At 47.5% G+C, this 24,861-nt stretch overlaps 1 protein-coding gene across 1 annotated transcript in view; it reads left to right on the top strand.

The window, feature by feature from the left end:
* Positions 1-24,861, top strand: part of LOC111154147 (doublecortin domain containing 2C) — a 74,726-nt gene that overhangs the window by 19,512 nt on the left and 30,353 nt on the right. Inside the window, exons 2-4 of the mRNA XM_022513561.1 lie at positions 5,526-5,577; positions 15,414-15,490; positions 19,983-20,111. Of these exons, the coding sequence (XP_022369269.1) occupies positions 5,526-5,577; positions 15,414-15,490; positions 19,983-20,111 (258 nt within the window). The remainder of the gene's footprint in view (positions 1-5,525; positions 5,578-15,413; positions 15,491-19,982; positions 20,112-24,861) is intronic.

The following is a 24,861-nucleotide window of genomic DNA, read 5'->3' as shown; positions in this document are numbered from 1 at the left end:
TAATGGCTTGTATTTCTTTGGTGTTGGTTGTGATCTCTCCCCTTTCACTCATGATTTTATTAATTTGGGTCCATTCTCTCTTCTTTTTGAGAAGTCTGGCCAGGGATTTATCAATCTTATTAATTCTTTCAAAAGAACCAGCTCCTAGTTTTGTTGATCTGTTGTACTGTCCTTTTGGTTTGTATTTCATTGATTTCTGCTCTGATGTTTATTATTTCTCATCTCCTGCTGGGTTTAGGCTTTCTTTGCTGTTCTTTCTCCAGCTCCTTTAGGTGTAGGGTTGGCTGTGTATTTGAGAGCTTTCTTGTTTTTTGAGAAAGACTTGTATCGCTATGTATTTTCCTCTCAGGACCAGCTTTGCTGTGTCCCAAAGATTTCAAACAGTTGTGTTTTCATTTTCATTTTTTCCATGATTTTTTAAAAAAAATTATTTATTTATTTGACAGAGATCACAAGTAGGCAGAAAGGCAGGCAGAGAGAGAGAGAGGAAGGGAAGCAGGCTGCCTGCTGAGCAGACAGCCTGATGCAGGGCTCAATCCCAGGACCCTGGGACCACGACCTGAGCTGAAGGCAGAGGCTTTAACCTACTGAGCTACCTAGGTGCCCCTGTTCCATGATTTTTAAAAATTCTTTTTAATTTCCTGGTTGACCCATTCATTCTTTAGTAGGATGCTCTTTAGCCTCCAGGTAATTTGAGTTCTTTCCAACTTTCCTCTTGTGATTGAGTTCTAGTTTCAGAGCATTGTGGTCTGAAAATATGCAGGGAATGATCCCAGTCTTTTGGTATCAGTTAAGACCTGATTTGTGACCCAGGATGTAATCCATTCTGGAGATAGTTCCATGTGCAGTAGAGAAGAATGTGTATTCTGTTGTTTTGGGATGGAATGTTCTGAAGATATCTGTGATGTCCATCTGGTCCAGTGTGTCATTTAAGGCCTTTATTTCCTTGTTGACCTTTTGCTTAGATGATCTGTCCATTTCAGTGAGGGGGGGGGTGTTAAAGTCCCCTACTGTTATTGTATTACTGTTGATGTGTTTCTTTGATTTTGTTATTAGTTGGTTTATATAATTGTCTGCTCCCATGTTAGGGGCATGGATATTTAAAATTTTAGGTTCTTGTTGGACAGACCCTTTAAGTATGATATGGTGTCCTTCCTCATCTCTTATCATAGTCTTTGGCTTAAAATCTAACTAGTCTGATATAAGGATTGCCAGCCCAGCTTTCTTTTGATGTCCATAACATGGTAAATTATTTTCCACCCCCTCACTTTAAATCTGGAGGTGTCTTTGGGTCTATCCATTCTGATACCCTTTGTCTTTTGATTGGGGCATTTAGCCCATTTACATTTAGGGTAACTATTGAAAGATATGAATTTGGTGCCATTGTATTGCCTGTAAGGTGACTATTACTGTTCTTTCTGGTTTGTTACTTTTAGGCTCTCTCTTTGCTTAGAGGAACCCTTTCAATATTTCCTGTAGGGATGGTTTGGTGTTTGCAAATTCTTTTAGTTTTTGTTTGTCCTGGAAGCTCTTTATCTCTCCTTCTATTTTCAATGACAGCCTAGCTGGGTATAGTATTCTTGGTTACATGTTTTTTTAATTTAGTGCTCTGAATATATTATGCCAGTCCTTTCTGGCCTGCCAGTTCTCTGTCGACAGGTCTGCTGCCAGTCTAATATTTCTACCATTGTATGTTACAGACTTCTTTTCCCAAGCTGCCTTCAGGATTTTCTCTTTGTTACTAGGACTTGTAAGTTTTACTACTAGATTACAGGATGTGGACCTATTCTTATTGATTTTGAGTGGGGTTCTCTGTGTCTCCTGGATATTGATGTTTGTTTCCTTTGCCATATTAGGGAAATTCTCTACTATAATTTGCTTCAATATACCTTCTTCCCCCTCTCTCTTTCTTCTTCTTCTGGGACCCCAATTATTCTAATATTGTCTCATATATGGTATTACTTATCTCTGAATATTCCCCTTGTGGTCCAGTAGTAGTTTGTCTCTCTTTTGCTCAGCTTCTTTGTTCTCAGTCATTTGGCTTTCTGTATCACTAATTCTCTATTCTGCCTCATTTATCCTAGCAGTAAGAGCCTCCATTTCTTATTGTACCTCATTAATAGCTTTTTAAAAATTTCAGTTTTGTTAGATTTTAGTTCTTTTATTTCTCCAGAAAGGGATTTTGTTTTTCCAGAAAGGGATTCTCTAATATCCTCCATGCTTTTTTCAAGCCTAGATAGCACCTTGATTATCATCATTCTGAACTGTAGTTCTGACATATTACTATTGTCCCTATTGATTAGATCCTTAGCTATTGGTATTGCCTCTTGTTTTTTTTTTTTGAGGTGAGTTTTTCTGCCTTGTCATTTTATGCAGATAAGAATAGATGAATGAAAGAACAAAATACTAAAAGGGTGGCAAAGACCCCAGAAAAATATATGCTAACCAAATCATAAGAGACCAGGTACTGGGGGAAGAAGAAAAGAGGAAAAAAATATATATATTATAATGTTGAATAGAATAGAGCTACACACTTGATTTTGGGTGTATTCAGGTCTCTTGGAAGGAAATACCTCCCAAAATTTTAAAGAAAGAAAAACTTATATGTATACAAAAATAAGGATAAACATGATGAAGGGATGGAATATGACTGTAAAGATGAAAATTAAAAAAGATTCTAAAAAAGGAATTGATAAGATTAGAAGTTGGTTGAAAAAGAAAGCAAGGAGGAAAGATTGTGATCAGGCTGGAGAGTAGAACAAAGCATGCACTAGATTTAGGGTATATTTTGATCTATAGAAGAAATTGTATCCCAAAATTTTAAAGAAAAAAACCCCCCTATATTATACAAAAAACAAGATTAAATACAATGAAAGGATGAAGTATGACTATAGTAATGAAAATTTAAAAAAGATTTTTAAAATGGTATTGATAAGATAAAATAGTTAAGAAACATTAAAATAAGAAACAGTAAAAATTAAAAAAAAATAGAATATGAGAAAAATAAAATTAAAAATATTCAACTTTGAAAGACTGAAGGATCATGGGAAAAAAGCCATGAATTCTGTGTTGCTTTCCCCTAGCTCTGGAGTTCTGCTATTCTCATTGATTGGTGAACTTGGTCTTGGCTGTATGTTCTTGCTCATTTTCTGGGGGAGGGGCCTGTGGCAGTGATTCTCAAATGTCTTTGCACAGGGGTACAATTGCACCACCTGTGCCAGGGGCCAGGCTAAATAATCTGCTTGGTTTCACTCTTGGGAGCTTTTGTTCCCTGAATGTTTTCCCTATAGATTTGGAGGACGGGAATGAAAATGGTGGCCTCCCAATTTCTGGCCCATAGGAGCTAAGAGCTCAAGTGCCCACTCCTCAGTGCACTTTCAGAGAATAGGAGTTGATCCCTCCTATCTTTCTGGTCTCCGACCATACTCCGTGCTCACCTGGCCTGTGATTGAGCATTTCTATCTCTGGTGCATGGCCCTGTTTAGAGTCTCCAAACCCAGCAGGTTCCTGCAAGGTGGTCCTGCACTTCTCCTTTTGCAGGAGGAAAGTGAGTCTTCCCAGATCTGCCACTTGTGGTGTCCCTGCTTGAAGAGCAGTGGCTCGACTATGCCTCAGACAATGGTTTAAGGTAACCCTGAGCTGAGAGCCCCCACCCCCACCCCACTCCATCTCTGCAGCCAGCTTCCACACTCTGATACCTGGAAGCACTCCACACTCAGACACATCTGGTCTTTTCATGACCCTGCAGGTGCTGAGACCATAATGTCCCCATGAGGGCTCCCCAACCTCACTCCCTGACGCCTGCTTAGCCTCTGGAGCAAGGCCCCTCAGTGGAGCAGACTTCTAAAAGTTTCAATTTTGTGCTCCACTGCTCTGCTTGCCAGGAGCTAGCCCCTCTTCCCACGGTCTCTCTTCCCATCACTTGGATTCACTTCTCTGCATGTCCTACCTTCCAGAAAGTGGCCAATTTCCTGTTCCTAGAATTTCTGCTCTTCTTCTCTTTGATCTCCTGTTGAGTTTGTAGGTGTTCAGAATGGTTTGTTAACTATCTGGCTGAACTCCTGGGACCTGATGATATTTTAGTTTCCTACTCCTCTGCCATCTTGCTTCCTCCACATCTGCCTTAGTTTTTCTGCATTTATTTGTACTTAAAAAAAATGGTTTATTTTAGAGACAGATAGAGTGTATGAGTGGGAGGGGCAGAGTGAGAGATTCCCAAGTGGGTTCTGTGCTGAGCATGGAGCCCTATGTGGGGCTTGATCCCATGACCCTAAAATCATGACCCAAGCCAGAACCAATTGTTGGATGCCCAAACAATGGTGCCACCCAGGTCCCCCATGCATTGATTTTTACTCTTTGTTTCCACTTAATTATGGAATAATTTGTCTCATTTGGAGATTAGTGTTCATCAAACATGGAATTTGGGGGGTTAAAACTGGAAGAAGAGCTCATACAAGGGCACAAGCAGAGGTGTTGAGCTAGAGTTCTGAGTGTGCCATGTTTAGTTTGGGTCACACAGTTTTCAAAGATGTGAATTGTCTGGGACATTTTATAACAAAAGGGAGTTTATGTAATAGTATGAAATTTTAGTTTTATTGAAAAAAATATATAGAAGGTTGATTGTTCAGAAGGACTAAGTTTTTAGTTGCTTGAATTTCCACCTCAGAAAAGGGCCCTGGAGCAATGAGCACTGCTCACCCTGGCAGGAAGTAGGTTCATGCTTGCCACAGTCCCTACCGTTCCCTAAGATGGCCCTGGGCAAGCATCGTTATTATTTGCCTGGCTTCTGTAAGCAGCTGTCTTGTGACTCTTGACTCAACTGAATACTTTGTAATTCCTTTTCCTTCCAGCTGCCAACTCTTTGTCAATCCTTCTCCGAATATTGCTAAAACGGTCAACAACGGCAACAATCTCAGATATATGATTTTTTAAATCAGGAAGAAACCTTAAAGGATATAAAATTAAGGTGTTTATTATCACAAGAAAGTACCTGTTCTATTTTTGAGGCATATGGAGGGCTCTCCGAATGTCCCCAACTGTCAAAAGTTGTACTGGTGGGGCTCACATATGTGATATTCTGGTGACATTTCCCAGTGTTCAGTTTTGGCAGAATGGGGATGGTGATGTAATTCTGTGTGATAGGAGGGGATGGTGCGGATGATGAGGAGCTAGATAGGGAGGGACTCTGCTCGGACTCTGGCCAGTTTTCGGGACTCTGGGTGAGCTCGCTTCTGGGCTCTTTGGTGAGCTGGTAAATAAGGAGGTTGGCGTAGATGATCGATACTGTCCCTTTGGATTAATAAGGTTATAGGAGGGAAAGAGCGCCACTGTTTGGCATTGTCTGAGATGACTTTGCCGTTGACCTTGCCATTGAGCGTCCATGTCCCAGGTGCTGCTCTTTACTTTAGTTGAAGTTGTTGTGGATTCGCTTATGGGAATGCCAAAAAGGAGTCCTCTCTGAAAAGACTCTGACCTCCCATCTCAATATTTACCTTCTAATTAGGTCTTTCTTTCTTCTTTTGCAGTTATATTCATATAGATCCCGGAAAACCTGCAAAGATGAGAAGGTTGAAGGAAGTAAGTGTTCGCTGCTAATTACCAAAGTTGGGATAAATTGGGTGATCTGGGAAAACTTTGAATGTCAGCACTGGATGATATCGCTTTTACTAAATCAGCGGTTTGTAGGCAATGCCTATAGGAGCATGTTTCTCTTGAAGCCCGAACCCGCTTTGCAAGCTTGTCATACTTGTCAAAGCACTTAAGTAACTAACATGATGGAAGTCAGTAAAAATACTCTAAGACCATGCCTAGGAAGATCGTCATCTTCGAGACACACTGTGCAATTATTTGTTGAAATATTTCACTTGTCTTTTGTTTTTGAGGATTTGAACAGATGGGTGTCAAGAAAAGCTATTTTAAGTTATATAACATTGAAGCTAATTATAATGCTAAATTTAAAGATTTGCCCCAAGTTCTTAACATTTTTGTGCTTGACAGACATTTGAAAGGTCTAGAGGGTGGAGCCTTCCATCACTATGTTCACATCACCTGACTCTTAGCAAAAAAAAAAAGAAAAAAAAAAGAAAAAATCCATTTAATAAGTATAAAAGAAATCCACCTTTTAAAATAAGCAACAGAAACCACTAGGTTTTAAATAACATATCCTGTAGATATTTAGGTGGTAACATGATTTTTACTTTAAAAAAAAAAACAACGGACATGTTGTTTTGTTGGGTATTTCAAAGGTGAGATGTTTGAGAGTATTTACTCCTTTAAGTGGTAGTTTTGGTATTCTTTCATTTTCTCTGCCATGAGCTGGCATGTAATTATTCTTAACACCTGGTCACCTGCTTCCCTCTTTCCAGATGGGCAGGGAGTGGGGATGAGCAACAATTCTGAAAAGTTGCGCTCAAGTTTCAGTCTATGTGCGTGCTTTTTTTGGGTGACTTAAAAGATAAGATATGATTATCATTAGTCATTAGATTTTTAAGACAAGCAGGAAAGTTGCAGGTTATATTGTCAAACCCCCTCGTTTTCTAGTCAAGGAGGTTTTGACCAGAGAGGTTGAGTGACGTGCCAGATGTGAAGTCAGGATGCTAGAGTGGGGACTGGCATGCACTCACAGTCACGGGAGTATAGTCATCCCTGAGAGTTTTGTAATTTTTCTTTTTATTTTTTTCAGGTTTTAAAAACATTTTTATTTACTTTTTAAATTTCTTTTCAATGTTCCAGAATTCCTTGTTTATGCACCACACCCAGCGCTCCATGCAATACGTGCCCTCCATAATATCCACCACCAGGCTCACCCAACTTCCTACCCCCTTCCCTCCAAAACCCTCAGTTAGTTCCTCAGAGTCCACAGTCTCTCATGGTTCGTCTCCCCTCCAATTTCCCCCAACTCCCTTCTCCTCTCCATTTCCCCATGTCCTCCATGTTATTCCTTATGTTCCACAAATAAGCGAAACCATATGATAATTGACTCTTCTCTGCTTGACTTATTTCACTCAGCATAATCTCTTCTAGTCCTGTCCATGTTGATACAGAAGTTGGGTATTCATCCTTTCTGATGGAGGCATAATACTCCATAGTGTATATGGACCACATCTTCCTTATCCATTCATCCATTGAAGGGCATCTTGGTTGTTTCCACTGTTTGGTGACTGTGGCCATTGCTGCTATGAACATTGGGGTACAGATGGCCCTTCTTTTCACTACATCTGTATCTTTGGGGTAAATACCCAGTAGTACAATTGCAGGGTCATAGGGAATCTCTATTTTTAATTTCTTAAGGAATCTCCACACTGTTTTCCAAAGTGGCTGCACCAACTTGCATTCCCACCAACAGTGTAAGAGGGTTCCCCTTTCTCTACATCCTCTCCAACACATGTTGTTTACTGTTTTGTTAATTTTGGCCATTCTAACTGGTGTAAGGTATTTCAATGTGGTTTTGATTTGAATCTCCCTGAAGGCTAATGATGAAGAACATTTTTTCATATGTCTGTTAGCCATTGTATGTCTTCATTGGATAAGTGTCTGTTCATGTCTTCTGCCCATTTTTTGACTTAAAACAGACACAGACACATAGACCAGTGGAACAGAGTAGAGAGCCCAGATATGGACCCTTAACTTTATGGTCAACTAATCTTTGACAAAGCAGGAAAAAATATACTGTGGAAAAAAGACAGTCTCTTCAATAAATGGCGCTGGGAAAATTGGACAGCTATGTGTAGAAGAATGAAATTCGACCATTCTCTCACACCATACATGAAGATAAACTTGAAATGGATAAAAGACCTCAACGTGAGGCAGGAATCCATCAGAATCCTAAAGGAGAATATAGGCAGTAACCTCTTCTACATCGGCCACAGAAATTTCTTTCAAGATATGTCTCCAAAGGCAAAGGAAACAAAAGTGAAAGTGAATTTTTGGTACTTCACCAAGATCAAAATCTTCTGCACAGCAAACAGTCAACAAAACCAAGAGGCAACCCACGGAATGGGAGAAGATATTCGCAAATGACAGTACAGACAAGGGGCTGATATCCAAGATCTATAAAGAACTTCTCAAACTCAACACACACAAAACAGATAATCACGTCAAAAAATAGACAGAAGACATGAACAGACACTTCTCCAATGAAGACACACAAATGGGTTTGTAATTTTTCTTAGAGTTTATGTTTTTTCATCTACAAAATCTGATTGTAAAGAGAGTCCTTATTGAGAAGAATGGCAGAAAGCTGTGCAGAAAAGCTCAGTGAAGAAAGTGCGCATCACCCATGGTCTTACCTCCTGGGGTTGGTGCTTTTTGACTTTGTCACGTCTGTTTCCAGGGGCTGTTCTGTGCTCTAGCCCCAAGCATGTATACATGGAAACACACATGTGTACAACACATGTGTACAGATGTGTTTATGTGTTTGCAGAAATGGGGTCCATCAGTACACACTCTTTCCCAATCTCCTTTTTATTTACTGTATGTTGTGACTGCTTTCTCATACAGTGACTGATCTTCTGCAGCATGTTTTTAATGGCTGCGAGATACTCTGTCACGTGAACCTGTCATAATTATCTGGCCCACCCTCTCAGCAGATGTTTAGGTAATTCTGCTTTTTCAGTATTTGACAGTGATGTAAGGGATTCCTTATATAGACATATTTGCTCAGAGTCGTGACTGTAAGTACAGAGGTGGAATTAGAGGCACAGTTGGAACTTCTTTAATATTTACCACCAGGAAGTTTCTGAGAAGTTGTATTGCTTCTGGGGGTGTACTAGAATGCCCATAAGTACCCTTGGCATTGAGCAGCGTAGAGGGTGTGGCTGAGTGTGCTTGGTGCCCCCTGCCTTGGGCCCTCTCCTTTTGCGGAAGAAGTCCCCGAAAATGGATTGTTACTGTTGTTTGATGTGTAAGTGCCTGTCTGGGTGGGAATATAGTGTGTTTGGGGACATGTATCTGTGCTATTGCCAACCCTGAATGAGCACAGCCAAGAGTCTTGACTGAAAGGGAAGATTTGATCCAGGAAATCTGCTCTCATGAGTGGACTGTAAGCGCAGCCTGAAATCAAGATCTGTGTCCTGCTGTCCCATACGAGGACAGAGCACCAGAGTCACAGAGCAGAGACTCGTGGGTCACGCTGGTGGGCACCTCTCTCTCTTGCTATCTGCACTGCTTACCTCACTGCCTGTCTTACCCTTCCTTCATCATCTCAGATTACTTACTACTACTTTACTGCACCATGTCCTTCCTGCTTTGTGGCTTTTGGGGCACATCCCCATAATTCTGGGTATAATAAAACAACGAGCTAAAAGATCAGTCTTTTATGGACTATTTTAGCTTTTTATCTTACTCTGGGGATGGAAATATTTTAGTAAGCATCCAATGGAAAAATGTGTCTCCTGATTTAGAAGCAGTGCAGCAGGCAGGCCCTGTGGTGGTTCCCAGAATAACCTGCTCCAGCCCCCTCCTCTCAAAGTTGCCAAAACCACGTTGGACACCTGCTGAGGAAGTCCCTGCAGCAGCTCCAATCACATTAGACACAGCCCAGCCCTGGAAGAGCAGGGAGGAGCAGAAGGTTGAAGGCGGGCAAGATAAAACACCATGCCCTCTGCCCGCTGGGCTGGGTCAGGTCTATACTGGGGGAGAGGCTCTGCTCGCGATGTAGGATTCAGATCTAAATTAGAATTGGCGGGGCTTTTTCTGTGTCTGCTGAGATGATCTTGGGGTTTTTCGCTTTTTGTTTGTTAATATTATGGATTACATTGATTTTTAATTATTGTCCTTTTTATAAATTTTTGGATTTTATTTGCTAAAATTTTGTCTGGAATTTTTGCATCTGTGTTCATGGAGGGATGCTGTTGTGCAGGTTTTTATTCTTTTAACTTATTTCTCTAGTTTTGGTATCATTTCTTCCTTAAGTGTCTGGTAGAAGTTGCCAGGGGAACCCCTTGGACCTGGAGTTGTCTTTGTGGGAAGGTCTTTAACTACACATCCAGCTATCTTCCCAGCTATAGGGCTCCTCAGGTTGTCTGTTTCTTCTTGAGTGAACTTTGCTAGTTTGTGTCTTTTAATTTGTCCATTTCATTTCAGTTGTTGAATCTATCACAAAAAAATAATTTATTTTTAATTTTTTAAAAAAGATTTATTTAGTCAAGCAAAGAAATTCAATTATCATGTGGTTCCACTTACTTATGGAACATAAGGAATAGCATGAAGGATGTTAGGAGAAGGAAGGGAAAAGTGAAGGGGAATTGGAAGGGGAGATGAACCACGAGAGACTGTGGACTCCGGGAAACAAACAGGGTTACAGAGGGGAGGGGGCTGGGGAGATGGGTGAGACTAGTGGTGGGTATTAAGGAGGGCATGTACTGCATGGAGCACTGGGTGTTATATGCAAACAATGAACCGTGAAACACTACATCAAAAACTAATGATGTACTGCATGATGTTTAACAGACTAAAAAAAAGATTTATTTACCTATTTTAGAGAAAGTAAGCTCATGGGAGCTGGGGGAGAGGCAGAGAGAGGGAGAAGGGAAACATACTCCCCGCTAAGCAGGGAGCCCGACACGGGGCTCGATCCCAGGACCGTGAGATCATGACCTGAGCCGAAACCTAGAATCAGACACTTAACAGAATGAGCCACCCAGGCTCCCCAGGAAGTCGTTTATAAAGTTCTCTGATCCGTTAACATCTGTGGAACCCAGCAATGTGACCTCCCTCATGCCTGCTGTTCCTGGGCATCTGCGTCTTTTCTCTGTTTTCCCGATGAGACTGTATAGCTTTGTCACTTTCATCAATCTTCGCAAAGAAACGACTTTTGGTTTTATTGGTTTTCTTAATTTCTTTGCTCTGTTTTCGATTTCATTGGTTCTGCTTTGAACTTTCTTCTGTGTTGTTGGGTAGGGAGTCCCACTCCTACGTGGGGTGACTCTTCTCTGCACCTTCGCTTTCGTCCCTTTCTCCTTAGGACATCCTTCTCCCTGCACTCCCCCAGGGCCCTTCCCTCCCAGGGCGCAGGCCTTCACGGATGATTTCTGCTGTTTAGTCAGAGGAGGGAGCTAACTTCGGTTCTCTGCCATGTGATACATTTGCATTTTTGTCGGAGACACTGTGGACGCACCATCTTGGCCCAACGATGGAGATTTCCACTGTGGCATGGGGCGGATGGGGGTGGCTGGTGTGGGCGCATGCTGGAGTCCACCAGGCAGCCTTGGCCCACTTGCTTCTCCCTCTCTGCCAGCTTCGCTGGGTGGACCTGCTTTTCCTAGCCTCCTCATCGAAGCTGATGTGGGAAACTCTTCCCCTCCATTGGTCGCCATGTGTCAGTATCTTCATTATTTCTTTTAACTGCATAGTTTAAACGTGCGCACAGAGTGAATCGCCTCTGACCCCAGGGATACTGGAGAAGTGTTTAAGTGTGCTGGCCTGTGCTCACCTGTTTTTGTCCTTCTTTTCTCTGCTTCTGTTTGTATTTCCCTGTCCTCCACCCCCACAGTCTCACTCTTCTTTCTTTCTTCCTTTTCCGGTGCTTTATCTGTGTGCCATCGTTCGAGCTCTGCGGGGGACGCAGGCTGTGGACACCAGGCCAGGACGAGTGGTTAGTCTCATGTGTTGCTGTTTTATTTTTACAAAAGGAGTCATTGATTTGCTACATTTCTGCAGGCAATGGCACCGGGTGGGAGGGTGTGAAGGGGGGTAATTCACCACCTGCCTGCCTTTCCCGTCCTCCCATCACTGCTCCAGAAGGGCTAACCTCTGCAGATTCCTGGGCATTTTTGGGAAAGAGTTAAGCTGTGTGCGTTTTTGTTTGTTTGTTTTGTTTTGTTCTGTTTTTGGACTCAGAGGATCACAGAATGAGAACTGAAGTGACTTTGGAAGTGGTCTAGCATGACCTTTCCCTTACTGAGCAGAATGAGAAACGGGGAGCCCACCGCACTTTCCATAGGGTTTCTGTGATGGGTGGCGATTGTGTGTTTCTTTACAAACGCATCTCTTCAGGCTCAGGCTCGGCCCCCACCGTCAGGTCGTGCAGGGCCTCTCTGTTGATTTAGCTTGCACGGCCCCGGGCTCGGGTTCCAGACCCTGAATGCCGTTCGCTCATGATGAGATTCCCGCCTTGATGTGGCTACGTGACGCGGTCTTTTCCTGGTGCTAGACTCCTTGGTGCTACCCTTTTTGGTTTGATGTTTTGCATGGAAAAGGCTGTGAGGATGTTCACTGAGGGTAGTTGGAGGAGCTCGCTGAAGTGCAGAGAGCAGAGACGTAGGAGGCCATGAGGACGACGCCACCAGCAGCAGCAGCAGCAGCTCTCAGCCAAGCTCGGACCCTCCCTGGTGCTTTGCTGGGCCCCGCAGTGCATCATCTCATCTCGTGCTGGGCACACTGAGAGCAGACCTTCTCAGACAGGGGCCACTTTCATCTGCGTTTTGGTCCACATCCGCCGCCTTCACCCACATTTCACGCACGAGGACACAGGTGCACAAGCTGTTCCAGGTCCTGTAAATGGAAGGGGACGGGGCCAGGGCCAGAATTGCAGAGGCCCCCCTCAGGCTCCATGCGCCACGCGGCATAGGTTCAAACCCCCAGTGCGCCACATCTACAACCACGTGTTTTCTGATGGCGTATGGAGGCCAGGACGCTTGGCAGCGGGGTTCGTGGTGAAGACACTAGCAGCTCTGATTGTTCACCGCGCGGGTACTTCGCCTGGTTGTTTGCAGGGTTAGGTTTGAGGGCAGCGCCTGCCACCACGGGGCATCCAGCCAACCACAGCTTCTGCCCGGGGACATACCCCTGCCATGACCTTGAGTGTTCTTCTGCCGTTGGTGTAGATTTGGTTTAATTCGCTCGGACTGTTGGTTTGGGAGCCCTGCAGGCTCTCAGCGCAGATGAGCGGACACACGATCCCTGAAGCTGTCCTCACCATCAGACAGTCACAGGAACCACCTCTGCTTTCTTAGGGGCTCATGTGCAGTACTGGGAGAAAAAACCCAGAATCATGTATTTAATTGCTGGGGTTATTGAATTAGGCAGGTGATATCCAGGTTAATGAATCATTAACACATAAAAAAGCGATTAGCTCATTGTTTCCATAATTTTATGCAATGAAGCAGAAAGCTGTTTCTTAGGGTAGTTGTACTTTAATAGAATTTTGCAGACGATAATTCCTGTTGCTTTGTTTTTAAACTAGGTCAGCCAGTTCATGGTAGTTTTTGGTATTCTTGGCTGTGATTTTTTGCCATCAGCATGCAGGTGTATAGAACCTTATCTATAGGGTGATGGGCTGTCGGCTGCATTTCCACCACGCTCACTGACCTCACTTCTCCTGGGATTCTTCCTGGAGTGTCGGCTGTTTCTCACTTGCCATGACAACATTTATTCCTTCATACTCACAACCTTCTTCTCGAACTCCTGCTCTGGGCCACTCATTGTTCAGGCTCTGGGGATCCTTAGTCGAATGTGACCATCAAGATCTCTGCTTCTCTGGAGGCTTACATTCCAGGGAGGAGGAGTCAACGATAAGTGAACAAGTAAACACAGACATATTAGACGGTATTAAATGCTAGATGGAAATAAATCTAAGGCGTGATTGATCAGGGAGCACCTCTCGAGGGGCTGCTTCTAAGCGGAGTCCTAAATGCAGGAAAGAGCAAGGTGTGCGAAGACACAGGGGGACATTCCAGGCTCAAGGTCTTGTGCCGGGACAAGCTCGATGCCCGAGGGCTGCGGGAACGCATGCAGGGCTGTGGTGTGGGGAGGAAGGGAGGAGTGGGGATTTTAGTGCAGGTGCGGCTCTCTCCACCACGGGGGCTCTGAGTCGGGGGTGACCATTCTGACTGATGTTCACCAGGGCGGTCCCGTGGGGAAGGGACCGCGGGGCTGGGAGGATGAGCCGCTGGGAGATGGGGCCGCCTGACCAGCATGGTGGATGTGCATGGGTCCGGGGTACGGCTGGGGGTTAGAAGGGAGAGACGCGCTGACGGTTTAGTTGAAGCGGTGGGGGAGGAAAAGACTCAGGGTCTCCTCGATTCTGTGATTGGGCACCTGGAGTTGGAGCCCAGGCAGGCAGCACGCTCCAGGCCGAGAGGACGTTCAGGGGCTGGCGCCAAGGGAGGCGTTTGTCAGACCGGAGCCCCAAGCCCGCAGCAAACGCTTCCCGTGCTGTTGAGTCCAGCCCCACTGTGAGCTGCACCTTCCGACAATTCAGAAGGTGCAGCAGCTGGGGGGGGGGGGTGGGGGTGTGGGGAGGGGTGAGAGGGTGTGGGGAGGGGTGGGGGGGTGGGGTGCAGCCTGCTGGAATGGCAGCGTGCGGTGTGGGGGCACCCGAGCGCTCTGATGAGGGCCTGCTGGGCAGGGTGGTTGATGGTGAGCACTGAGGGGCTGTGGCGTCCGTGGTGCGTGGGGGAGGGGCCGGTGGGCGGGCTGAGCTGCCGGGAGCCGAGCAAAGGGGCGTTGCTGCCGGTGGTCCCGGGTGGAGGCTGGCAGAGTGCGCAGTGGCGGAATGAGCAGGCGGGTAGGCTGGGCTCAGGGAGAGGGAATGTGGAGGCCTCGTGGCTCGGGTGGGGCACTCGGGCCCTGGAGGTCTGGAGGGTGAATCGGCCCCAGCTCTCCAGCCTGCTGGGCGGGGGGACAGAGAAGGGACAAACACCGCTGGGGAGCAAGTTTCAGGAGGTCATGATGGAGAATCCTTGAGGCAGCTCTGGGACTGTGTGGGGTCATGGTCTTGACGACCCGCCCTCCGCAGTGTGTCCACAGCACAATCCCCTCCTCTTGCTTTTCTGAGCTCGTGCAAATGATAAGACTCCAGGGAAGAGAGATTTTGGTTGCCTGCGGCAAGGCTCCGAGATCCTTTTCCTCCGTGTGTTAGGCCACAGGGGATGTGAGGTAGAAGCTGAAGGAGCCCCAGGGGCAGCTAAGCTCCTCAAGTGGGGTGCACAGGAAAGGATCAGGGAACGGGGGACGTGTTCTCACCTGCTTGTAGGGCATTCTAGCTGAACCCCATGGCCTGACTGAGAAGCCACCCACCATTCTTGGGCCCCATGGTTTGGCCGAGCCGCGTGCCTGGGGAGCGCATCACGGATGCTGGCTTGTCAGGTGCGCCACTGGGCGCGTCTGGAGATGCCGCGGGTCTCTCCGGACCTTCCAGGACGGCTCTAGCCCGCTGTGCAGCTGCTCACCTGGCCCTTACCCCGACGGGAAGGCACAGCCCGCCGATCCCAACCCCATTCGCCTGGAGCTGCTGGGCGGGAGTCCTGTCCCCCTGCCAGCGAGGAATCCGGCCCTTCCTGGGGCTGCCCCGTGAGGCTGTTAGCCAGGCCCGACCCCACATTTGCTTGTTTTGGGCAGGTCTATGCGGTCCGCTGCTAGTTAACAGGTGTTTGTCACTTTGAACTGAATTCTGACACTTTTTCTCTTTTCAGATCAAACCGGTGGTACACTGTGACATGAATGTGCCTTCCCGGTGGTGGAATCTTCACCGCACCTCCCGGCACGTTAAGTGAGTAAGGTCTTGTGAGAGGTCACAGCTGCTGGGCTCCTTAGAGACAGCGTTCAGCTGGACAGACTCACCTTCACCAGCCTTCCTCCCTCCTCCCTCCTCCCCACCCTCCTCTCCCTCTGGCTTCCCCCTCTTCCCTCCTCCCTCTTCTTCACCCCTGTCCCCTCCCTCCCCTCCTTTCTTCTCTTGAACCTGATTTGGAAAACAATCCAGTTGCCGTGCTGTTCAACAGTTTACATGGGGGTGGAAAGGCAAGGGGCTTCCCACACACAATTTAATCTTAGGCTCTTATTTTGAAAGCTGGCAGTTGCAGCTGGTGGGTGTTGAAGGGAAGCTTACGGGTTATTTCCCCACACTGAGCTCTTACTGGCAAAGTAAGACCAAAGGCAAAGACCTGTGGGGCTATAGCATGTCATGCTCCCGTGCTGTGGCGGGAGGGGGATGTCTGGAGTCTCCATTCCCCCTGGAGCCACAGCTGATGCTAGGGTTCAAGGTGCCTGGGACTGTGTGTCCCGGGTGTCCCGGGTGATCAAGACGGCTCTCTGGGCCTGTCTGCCTTAGATTTGGGGTTGCAGAAAGCACACACTCGACTCAAAAGCATCATTGGCTCAAATCCCACTTTCATTTTCCTGTCTTTGTGACTGGCACATGCCCCATGTCTCTGAATTGGCTCCCTTGCTTGTAAAACAGGACGGATGATATCATGCGCCCGTGTGCGTGGGCTCCCTGGGGACACGACAGCAGCCCCGCCCAGTGCCGGTCCCGCAGCAGGAGCTCTCTGAGGCCTTCTTGTACTGGGATGTTATCATATTTATGATGAAAACCTGTGATGTGGAGATGAAGCTAGTGTCCTCCCTTTTACCACGTTCTGTTCCCAGGGCACAGAATCCCAGGGAGTTTCTGCAGAAGTGTGGGCTCTTGTGTCTGAATAGCACCAGCTGGGGCGTCTGGTCCTGGCTGTGGTCAGCACCTGCCATGTCCCTGACCCGGTGTCCTTCACATGCGTGCTGACCAGCGAAGGGCCGGGGGCCGTCAGGGGGAAAGCCCCGGCTAGACTCCTCAGAGCCCAGACTGGGAGGCAGAAGGATGCAGGAAACATGACCTGTTGATTAGCCAAATGTGCCCCTTTCATGTCTCTTCAGAACCTGGACCATCACTGCCATAGCATACCTCTCCTTCAGCACCTGGGTCTTTCCATCGTGCCTTCTCTAGGCCTGAAAGCTGTTTTGAAAAGATGAGAGGCAGAGTATTTCCAAAGTTTGTGAAAGACGCCTCTTTCTGAAGAGTGTATAGAAATTTTGGGGAGCAGTATTGACTTATGGATCTTGCCTGACAAAGAGGCATATCCCTAAAGCTACTTTTTTTTTTTTTTGGCATGAACCAAAATATCAGTGATTCTCACTTCTTTTGATGGACTTTTTTTCCCTCTATTACAGACCATTTACACTTGCAGCATGTGCTCCACGCATTAGATCGGAGTGCTAGAAATTCCACTAGATGGACCCAAATATCCATTCAAACGCAGTGTCTTCTCTACAGAGACCTGATCATGTTTGCTTGGAGAACCTGCAACTATAAAAAGCAAGCAAACAAAATAGTTGTGGTGGGTTCCAGAGTCTTTGATGTTCAAGGGAGAAAGGAGTTTCTCCCTTCTCACAGGCAGGGGAGCTGGGGTGGTAGTGGGGTGGCTGCTTGAGTGTGTGCCCAGATTCAGAGAGAGAGCCTGGGGCTCCCCTGGCTGTCTGGGTCCCCCCAGAACTGAGCAGGTCCAGACCACAGGTCCTGCTTCTGCCACTAAGCAAAGCTGCGTCACATGGTACCTGTTGGGTCACCATCATCACCATCATCAACACCTGAGGAAGGTCCATTCCTAGATCCATGTGCTATTTCTTATTTTTTAAAAATTTAAAATATTTCTTATTTAGTAATTTAAAATATGTTCTACTTAAAATATTTATCAAACCTTAATGAGCATCATAGCAGGTGCATAGAGTATAGTTTTATGTGTTTAACATCTCTAATTTGAGTTATATTTCTAAAAACTACTTTTTGGGACCAGAGTAACATATGCCCACGGTAAAGAAATAAACAGCTTTAAAAGGTATGTGTTACAAGTAAGTGTTCCTCCCACCTTCTGTCCCTAGATCCGTAGTGACTTCCCTGAAGACAATGGCTGCTAACCGCTTCTGGAGGATCCTTACAGGACAGGTTCACAGACCCAAGCATTTGGATCCTACAGACACTGTTGGGTGCCCCCTTTTTTCCACCACACAGTGTGTCTTGGAGATGGTTCCTTATGAGCACATGTGGATAAGCTGTGCTTTACATCACTGGCTGCACTGTTTTCCAAAATTCAGATGTGCCCTCATCTAACCATGCTGGGCTTTGGCCGTGTGTGCAGGGGCTCCTGCCCGCCCCTAACCTCTCCATCAGGGACTTCCCCAGGAAACTGTTCTTGGGTACTCAGGTAGGGTCTGTTGGTCATCCAGCCACCTGGAGTGTCGGGTGGCAGATGGACCGATGCTTGAATTCCCGCGGAGCAGGAAGCTCTGGTTCATTCTTCAGCTCAACCAGCAACTTTGGGAGCTGTGTTAAGTCTGGCACGTCCTCTGAACTTGTAGCTTCCTAATTTATAGATTAGAGAAAACATTTCTTTCCTTTCTTGGTCTTTAAAAATTAAAATATTCAAATGGGTAGTTTTTCCCCATTTTTACATTCTTATTATAAATACATGTGGGAACCTGGAACCCTGTAAAGAATAAAATCAAAATCCCTCGTCCTACTTCTCAGATCCTCCTCGTAGCCTGAAGGACACTCACTTTTCATGGTCTCTTCGTACCTTCTGGTGTGTGTGTGTGTGTGTGTTTACAGCATTAACTGTATTTGACCATAACCCCCTGTAAATACAAATTCTGGATCAACAATTCTAAGCTGCTGCGTAATTTATTACTGTCTGGCTGTGCCAGTTTACTTGACCATTTCTCAGTACCTGGACCTATAGGTTCTTTTCATATTTTGTTTCTGTAAATAATCCTATGAGAAATGTCTTTATATAGGAATCTGCTTCATTTCCATGGGTTGGATTTCACAAGAGGGAACATGGTTATTGACCCCATTTGTCTCTTTAGTCTGTGTGACCAACTCGCTCTGAGAGAGAGCACGACACTTTTAGCAACAGCCCCACTGGGTGTGTGTGTCTTAGTCTGCTGGATTCTGCTGCTGCCATAATTTTTTTCTTGGGGAGAGGACACGATTCTGTTCGTAAGAGTGCCTATTTCCCCACACTCAGTATAAGAATGCATGTTAAGTATCTTTAAAAATTTAGACAGAAACACTGCATGACTTTGTTTAAACATTCATCTCTTTTATTACTACTAGTAATCTATGTTTGGAAAGACTTTTGGGATAAGACATTTAGGAAAACCAAGAGATGAAAACATTGTGGCAAATATTTGCTGCAGGAAGGCTATCACATAAATGCATTGTAGTATAACTTGCTCAGAACATTTCCTAGGGTTTATTTTGGGGTGGTACTGTCCATAGAGAAGAAGGTGGTCTCTGCATGGATTGGAAGCCCTCCCCTACATTGCCACAGAGCATTAGGAAAGAAAACCGATTCTTCGTATTTTGCACAAATGTATTAAAATTTATATTTGCTCTGAAAGATGTATTCATCCAATTTTAAATTATTTGTATTATAGGAAAACAGCCACAATAAAACAACAGTAACCATGAATAATGTAAAAAATGGAAAGCCAGAATTGTAAAATTGAGCTCCTTAATGTTAAATGCAATTTATTACTTTAAGACTTACAGAAACAAGACTCATCATTTACATTATTCTAATTTGAGTTACAAGAGTGTGAAACTGTTGCCAAGTGACTTGGACCAGGTGGCAAAGCCTCATTAACAGGAGAACTGTGCACTGAGTACTCTCCCCGCAGCCGGCCCCTTGCCCCGAGGCAGAAAACAAAATAAACCCACTGGGATCATGGGGAAGCTGCCTGAAGACTACATGAGTGACATCAATTGTTATCTTTTATCTGTTTAGCTGTTATCTTTTCAGAGGATTGCACATTATTTCCTGTGGGACACTACCTTGGCTCCATGGGAAGGGAAAGGAACTGCATTTTTAAAGGCAAAATTCTCCCTTTGTTTGCCAAAAGGGCACCATTTTCTTCCATTTTACTCACCACAGTGGAGGTCTCTTATTTAAAGGGAGTCGTGTCCTGTTCACCTGGACATTTGATCGTCTGTGAAAAGATGTTTCCCTACAGAGTCGCTGTGTCACCAAGCTTTCAGCATTGAGCTTCTTGGAGACAGTCCTCGGCAGGTCACGGTCCTTGGCAGGTCAGGCTGGGCGTCTGAGGGCTGCCTGGAGATCGCATGTTGCTTGTGGTTCTCTAATTATGGGTCTCTCTTTGGATTTCCAGTGTTTCCCCCTCAAGGGTAAGGCACTAATGAATGCTTTTTTTTTTTTTTATTCTTACAGTGTTTTCACAAATGGAAGACTATTTATCCCACCTGTAAAAATTATCATACCCAAATTCAGTCTGATGGAATGGAATAGTGTGCTGGCCATGATTGGGGAAAAAGTCTTCCCTCTAGGAGGCGTACGAAAGTAAGGCTCTGTCCCCTGGGGGAGACCTGGTCACAGTGTGGGAGTGTCCTCCCTGGACCAGCAAGGACTCCCATGTTACGTCATTAACTCTGATTTTAATTCTTTGAAACAGACAATATTTACTGTCTCTTTAAAAAATTTTTTAATTTATTTTTTAAATTTCTTTTCAGTGTTCCAGAATTCATTGTTTATGCACCACACAATCCGTGCCCTCCACAGCACCCACCACCAGGCTCACCCAACCCCCCAACCCCCTCCCCTCCAAAGCCGTGTTAGTTCCTGAGTCCACAGTCTCTCATGGTTTGTCTCCCCCTTCCAATTTCCCCCAACTCCCTTCTCCTCTCCTTCTCCCCATGTCCTCCGTGTTATTCCTTATGCTCCACAAGTAAGTGAAACCATAGGATAACTGACTCTCTCTGCTTGACTTATTTCACTCAGCATAATCTCTTCCAGTCCCGTCCATGTTGCTACAAAAGTTGGGTCTTCATCCTTTCTGACGGAGGCATAATACTCCATCGTGTATATGGGCCACATCTTCCTTATCCATTCGTCCGTTGAAGGGCATCTTGGTTCTTTCCACAGTTTGGTGACCGTGGCTATTGCTGCTATAAACATTGGGGTACAGATGGCCCTTCTGTTCACTACATCTGTATCTTTGGGGTAAATACTCGGTAGTGCAATTGCAGGGTCATAGGGAATCTCTATTTTTAATTTCTTAAGGAATCTCCACACTGTTCTCCAAAGTGGCTGCACCAACTTGCATTCCCACCAACAGTGTAAGAGGGTTCCCCTTTCTCCACATCCTCTCCAACACTCCTCAGACTCCACACACACAAAACAGATAACTGATATTTACTGTCTTTTTACCATACTTATTTTTATTTATTTATTTATTTTTAAAAAAGATTTTATTTCTTTATTAGAGCTAGAGAGAGAGCACAAGCAGGGAGAGGGACAGAGGGGCAGAGGGAGAAACAGACTTCCCGCTGAGCAGGGAGCTCAGTGTGGGACTCCATCCCAGGACCCCGGGATTATGACCTGAGCTGAACGCAAACGCTCAACCAACTGAGCCACTTAGGCATCCCACCATACTTATTTTTAACTAATTTATTTCATTTTTCATTCAACATAGTTTATTGAACATTTGACATGTGCTAGGTATGGTGAAATGGGTGAATGAGGACATAGGGATGGGGAGGGGTGGGGTGGATAGGGGTGGGGTAGACAGTGGTGGGGTGGACAGAGGGGGAACAGAGGTGAGGTGGCCATGGGGATAGGGAGAGGTGAGGTGGACAGTGGTGGGTGGACAGAGGGGGACAGAGGTGAGGTGGCCATGGGGATAAGGAGAGGTGGGGTGGACAGTGGTGGGGTGGACAGAGGGGGGACAGAGGTAAGGTGGCCATGGCTGGTTGTGGGAGTGAATCCAGGGACAGGCTGGTGGACTTAGACCAAGGGGTTGGTGTGGATCAATGGACCAGAAGGAGGGACAGTGGGAGTAGCCAGCCTAGCAGGCTGCAGAGGGAAAGGTTAAGGCTTCAATGTTGGGAACACCACTGGGGAGAAGGATGCCCAAAGTCCTACATGGGAGTGGGCTGACAAAGTGTAGGAAAGACACAAACCTTCTGAGTCAAAAAGTCAGAGATGTGGTATGATGCTGAGTGTCGGAAGTATCGTCTTTATGCACAGTGATGGTCCCCATGATGGTAGGCATTGGGGTGGAAGGGCAAAAACATTCACTCCTGTTTCACTTGTCAGTTGTCTCTCTTGCGGGGTCAATTAAAATGTAAACAATTGATTTACGATCGGCAGTTGTGACACCAGTGATGAAGACCAAGCCTCCTTGTGAGCAGGACATCACTCTTGGGCGTTGAGAGTCGCGGGGTCGTCGTTAACCTAGTGAGGGCAGGGAGTCCCGAGGGGACCCCACACATGCCAGGGAAGTTCGATGTTACCTAAAAACCAGCACTGCGGGCACCCAGATGTTCCAGAAGGCAGGTTGATAAATGTCAGCGTGTTACTCTGAAGCAAAGAGCCAGTCCCGCGGAGCCAGCGGACTTGTGTGCGCTCTTGGAAGGAGCCGGAAGTGGTGGTAGAATTGATCACACGTCACACGTGGAAGGCCAGAGGCAAAGCAAGCCAGGAAACAGGATGTTCGGAGGGAAAATAGGACATTTGATTAATACGCTTTTGGTCTTTCTCTCCACTGCTCCCCAGTTCTTTATGGTTGAGTTAGAAAAGGTGCAGAGCTTGGGAATGACAGAAATGCTTGGAAGTACTAATGGTAAGTTTATTTGGTCTCATCACTACTGAGAACACTTAGCTTTCTGAGAACAGACATTCAGAGAAACACCCGGGCGATGAGTCTCATCCTTGCGAGGCTCCCGCTGCTGGAGGGAAGACCTGCAGCCCCTTTGGCGTGTCCGGGACGTCTGACTCGAGCTGCTCCAGGGTCCGTCTGCCCCTCCGCTCTGCCATGCGGAGAGCTCGGTTTCCCGCGTCCACCGCCCTCCGCCTGACCTGTCGGCTCGCGCAGCCCCTTCCTTGCTTCCGCTGACGGCGCCAAGGATCTCCTGGGCCCCCGAAAGGAACCCGGACTCCATCTCCCCCGCGTCTGTCTCCCGCCAGGCCTCGCAGTCGCCGGACTGACTCCTTCCCTCCCCAAGACCAGAAGCCTCCGTGCGTTTCCTCGGCTCCCACCTCAAGGAGGCCCGTCACGTTGCTGCGGCCACGATCTGAATTTCGGGTTATCCTGAGGAGGGTTTCTTTGCTCCGTTTAAACGACAGCCCGGATTGCGCCAGCGCGTGGCTGCCCGCGGCAGGTGACCCCGCGTCGTGTGTCCTCCAGGTGCGTTTCCTGCCGTTCGGCTCCTTCCCAAGAAACGCTCTCGGTGTGCGTCGCGGCCGGGGAGCCTGGTGACGGCGACGGCCTCCCCGGGCCTTCCCGGGCTTCCCGTTTCCGCGAGGGCCGCTCCGGAGTTCTTTCCTTCCAGGTTTGGAAACATCACGCCCCGTCTCGGCCCTTCAGTGCCGCTGTGGAAGACGCTGGTCGGGTGCGGCTGTGGCCGCGCTGCCCCCGGCTCGTCCGGGGGCGACCCTCCCGGTGGGGGACCCTCCCGGTGGGGGCCCTCCCGGTGCTCGCCGGCGTTCCCGAACGCGTCCGTGCGCCCGCCCGTGAGGCTTCCCGCGCCCCCTCTTGCGACGCTCGCTGACGCAGTTTGGTCCTGTGAAACGCATCTTGCTCGTTCCCACACATTTCTCTCCCTTTCACTTCCGTTATGTTTTGAGATTCTTTCGGGGGGCGGCGAACCCACACCCTCATTCCGGGGCTTTTCTCCCGAGCGCGGTGTTTCTCGTGCCGCCCGCCTCCGGGAGCCGCCCTCGGTCTTGTCCTCCCGGCAGTGGTGGAGCCGCGGCCCGGCCTCCGCGGGGCGCCCCGACCCAGTTGTCTCTGCGACTCAGTATTCACATGCGTATTTCTGTTTCTTCTCCACACTTCCTTGTTTTCTGTGTGTAACTTCTCCTCTTATCGCACTTACGGTGTTTTCATGTTTATATTAAATTCTTGGCCCACCTGCTCCGACACTTCTGCTTCTGGGGGGACGCACCGACCTCACCCGGCCGCCCTGAGCAGGAGACGCTGTCCTCCAGCCCGCATGGCCCTGCTGCCCCTCAGTCCCATCGGCCTCCGTCCACCTCTCACCTGCTGCTGGCATCTGTGCCTCCCGACTGCGTCCTGGGGACGCCTGCACCGGCCGTCTGGGTCCCCCAGTGCAGGGAGGCACCAGCGGTCCCAGCAGGGGGGCCCTGGCAGGAGAGGAACAGAGTTGCCAGCACTGTGCTCCCTGTCAGGGCCCCTGCTGCCCACGCGGCTGTCGGTGGCTTCTCGCGGTTGTCTCGGTCTAGAAGGTCTTCCCGTCCTTCCAGGGCTGGTCTAAGGTGGCCGTCCTCACGCGGCTCCCGGAGCCGCTGCTGCAGGGCCGCTGGCGTTTTTAGAGATGAGTGTCCAGCTTTGTCCTAGATCAGGGGCCCGGAGGCCGTGAGGGTGGGGCCGCCGTGCAAGTCTTAGCAGCCTTCCCGCGTTCTGACGCTGAGGCTGGAGAAGGACTGATGGGCGGAGGACGGTTCTGTGGCTTCAACCTCTTCAGAGGGAACTTGTCCTCTGCCCACTCTGGATTGCCCAGACCCCCGATCGCCTCATACACCCTCTCTGTCCGGCCCGAGCCTCCTGTCTCAGGCCGGGCCCCTTCCTCCATCAGCTGCGTAGGCGTGATGCCCCCACACCGGTCAGTGGCTTGTTGCTGGCACCCAGCTCCTGCCCGCTCTTCCATGGCAATTTCCAATCGCTGCGGCAACCCCAGGGATCCCTTCTTCTCCCTAGAACATTCAACGTTCCAGAATTTACTCTGCAAGCTCTGTGTGTGCCTTTCACCTTCAGCGACAGTCGACCCCTGTGTTCTGGCCTTTGGCCCCTCCTGCTACCCTGGATGGCTTTGCCCATCATCCCACGAGGACACTCCCACCCTCTGCACCCCTCTCGTGCCCCCACCTCTGTGAGGCCTACCGTTCAGTCTGGTTTCCTCCTCTTGGAAGTCTGGATCTTTGCCCTTCGCTGGTCCCATTTGTGTTTATAGGTTTGTGTACAAACCCTGATGACCTCTTTACTCGCATTTATGTCCGAGATGGCACCACCTTGTCCAGTGCATGAAGATACTCAGCATTGAGTGAATCGAATCATGTCTTACGTGAATGA

Source organism: Enhydra lutris, unplaced genomic scaffold (assembly GCF_002288905.1).
Source record: "Enhydra lutris kenyoni isolate GAN:26980312 unplaced genomic scaffold, ASM228890v2 scaffoldscaffold35, whole genome shotgun sequence".
Lineage (NCBI taxonomy): Eukaryota > Metazoa > Chordata > Mammalia > Carnivora > Mustelidae > Enhydra > Enhydra lutris.
This window is presented reverse-complemented; position numbering and strand designations above follow the sequence as displayed.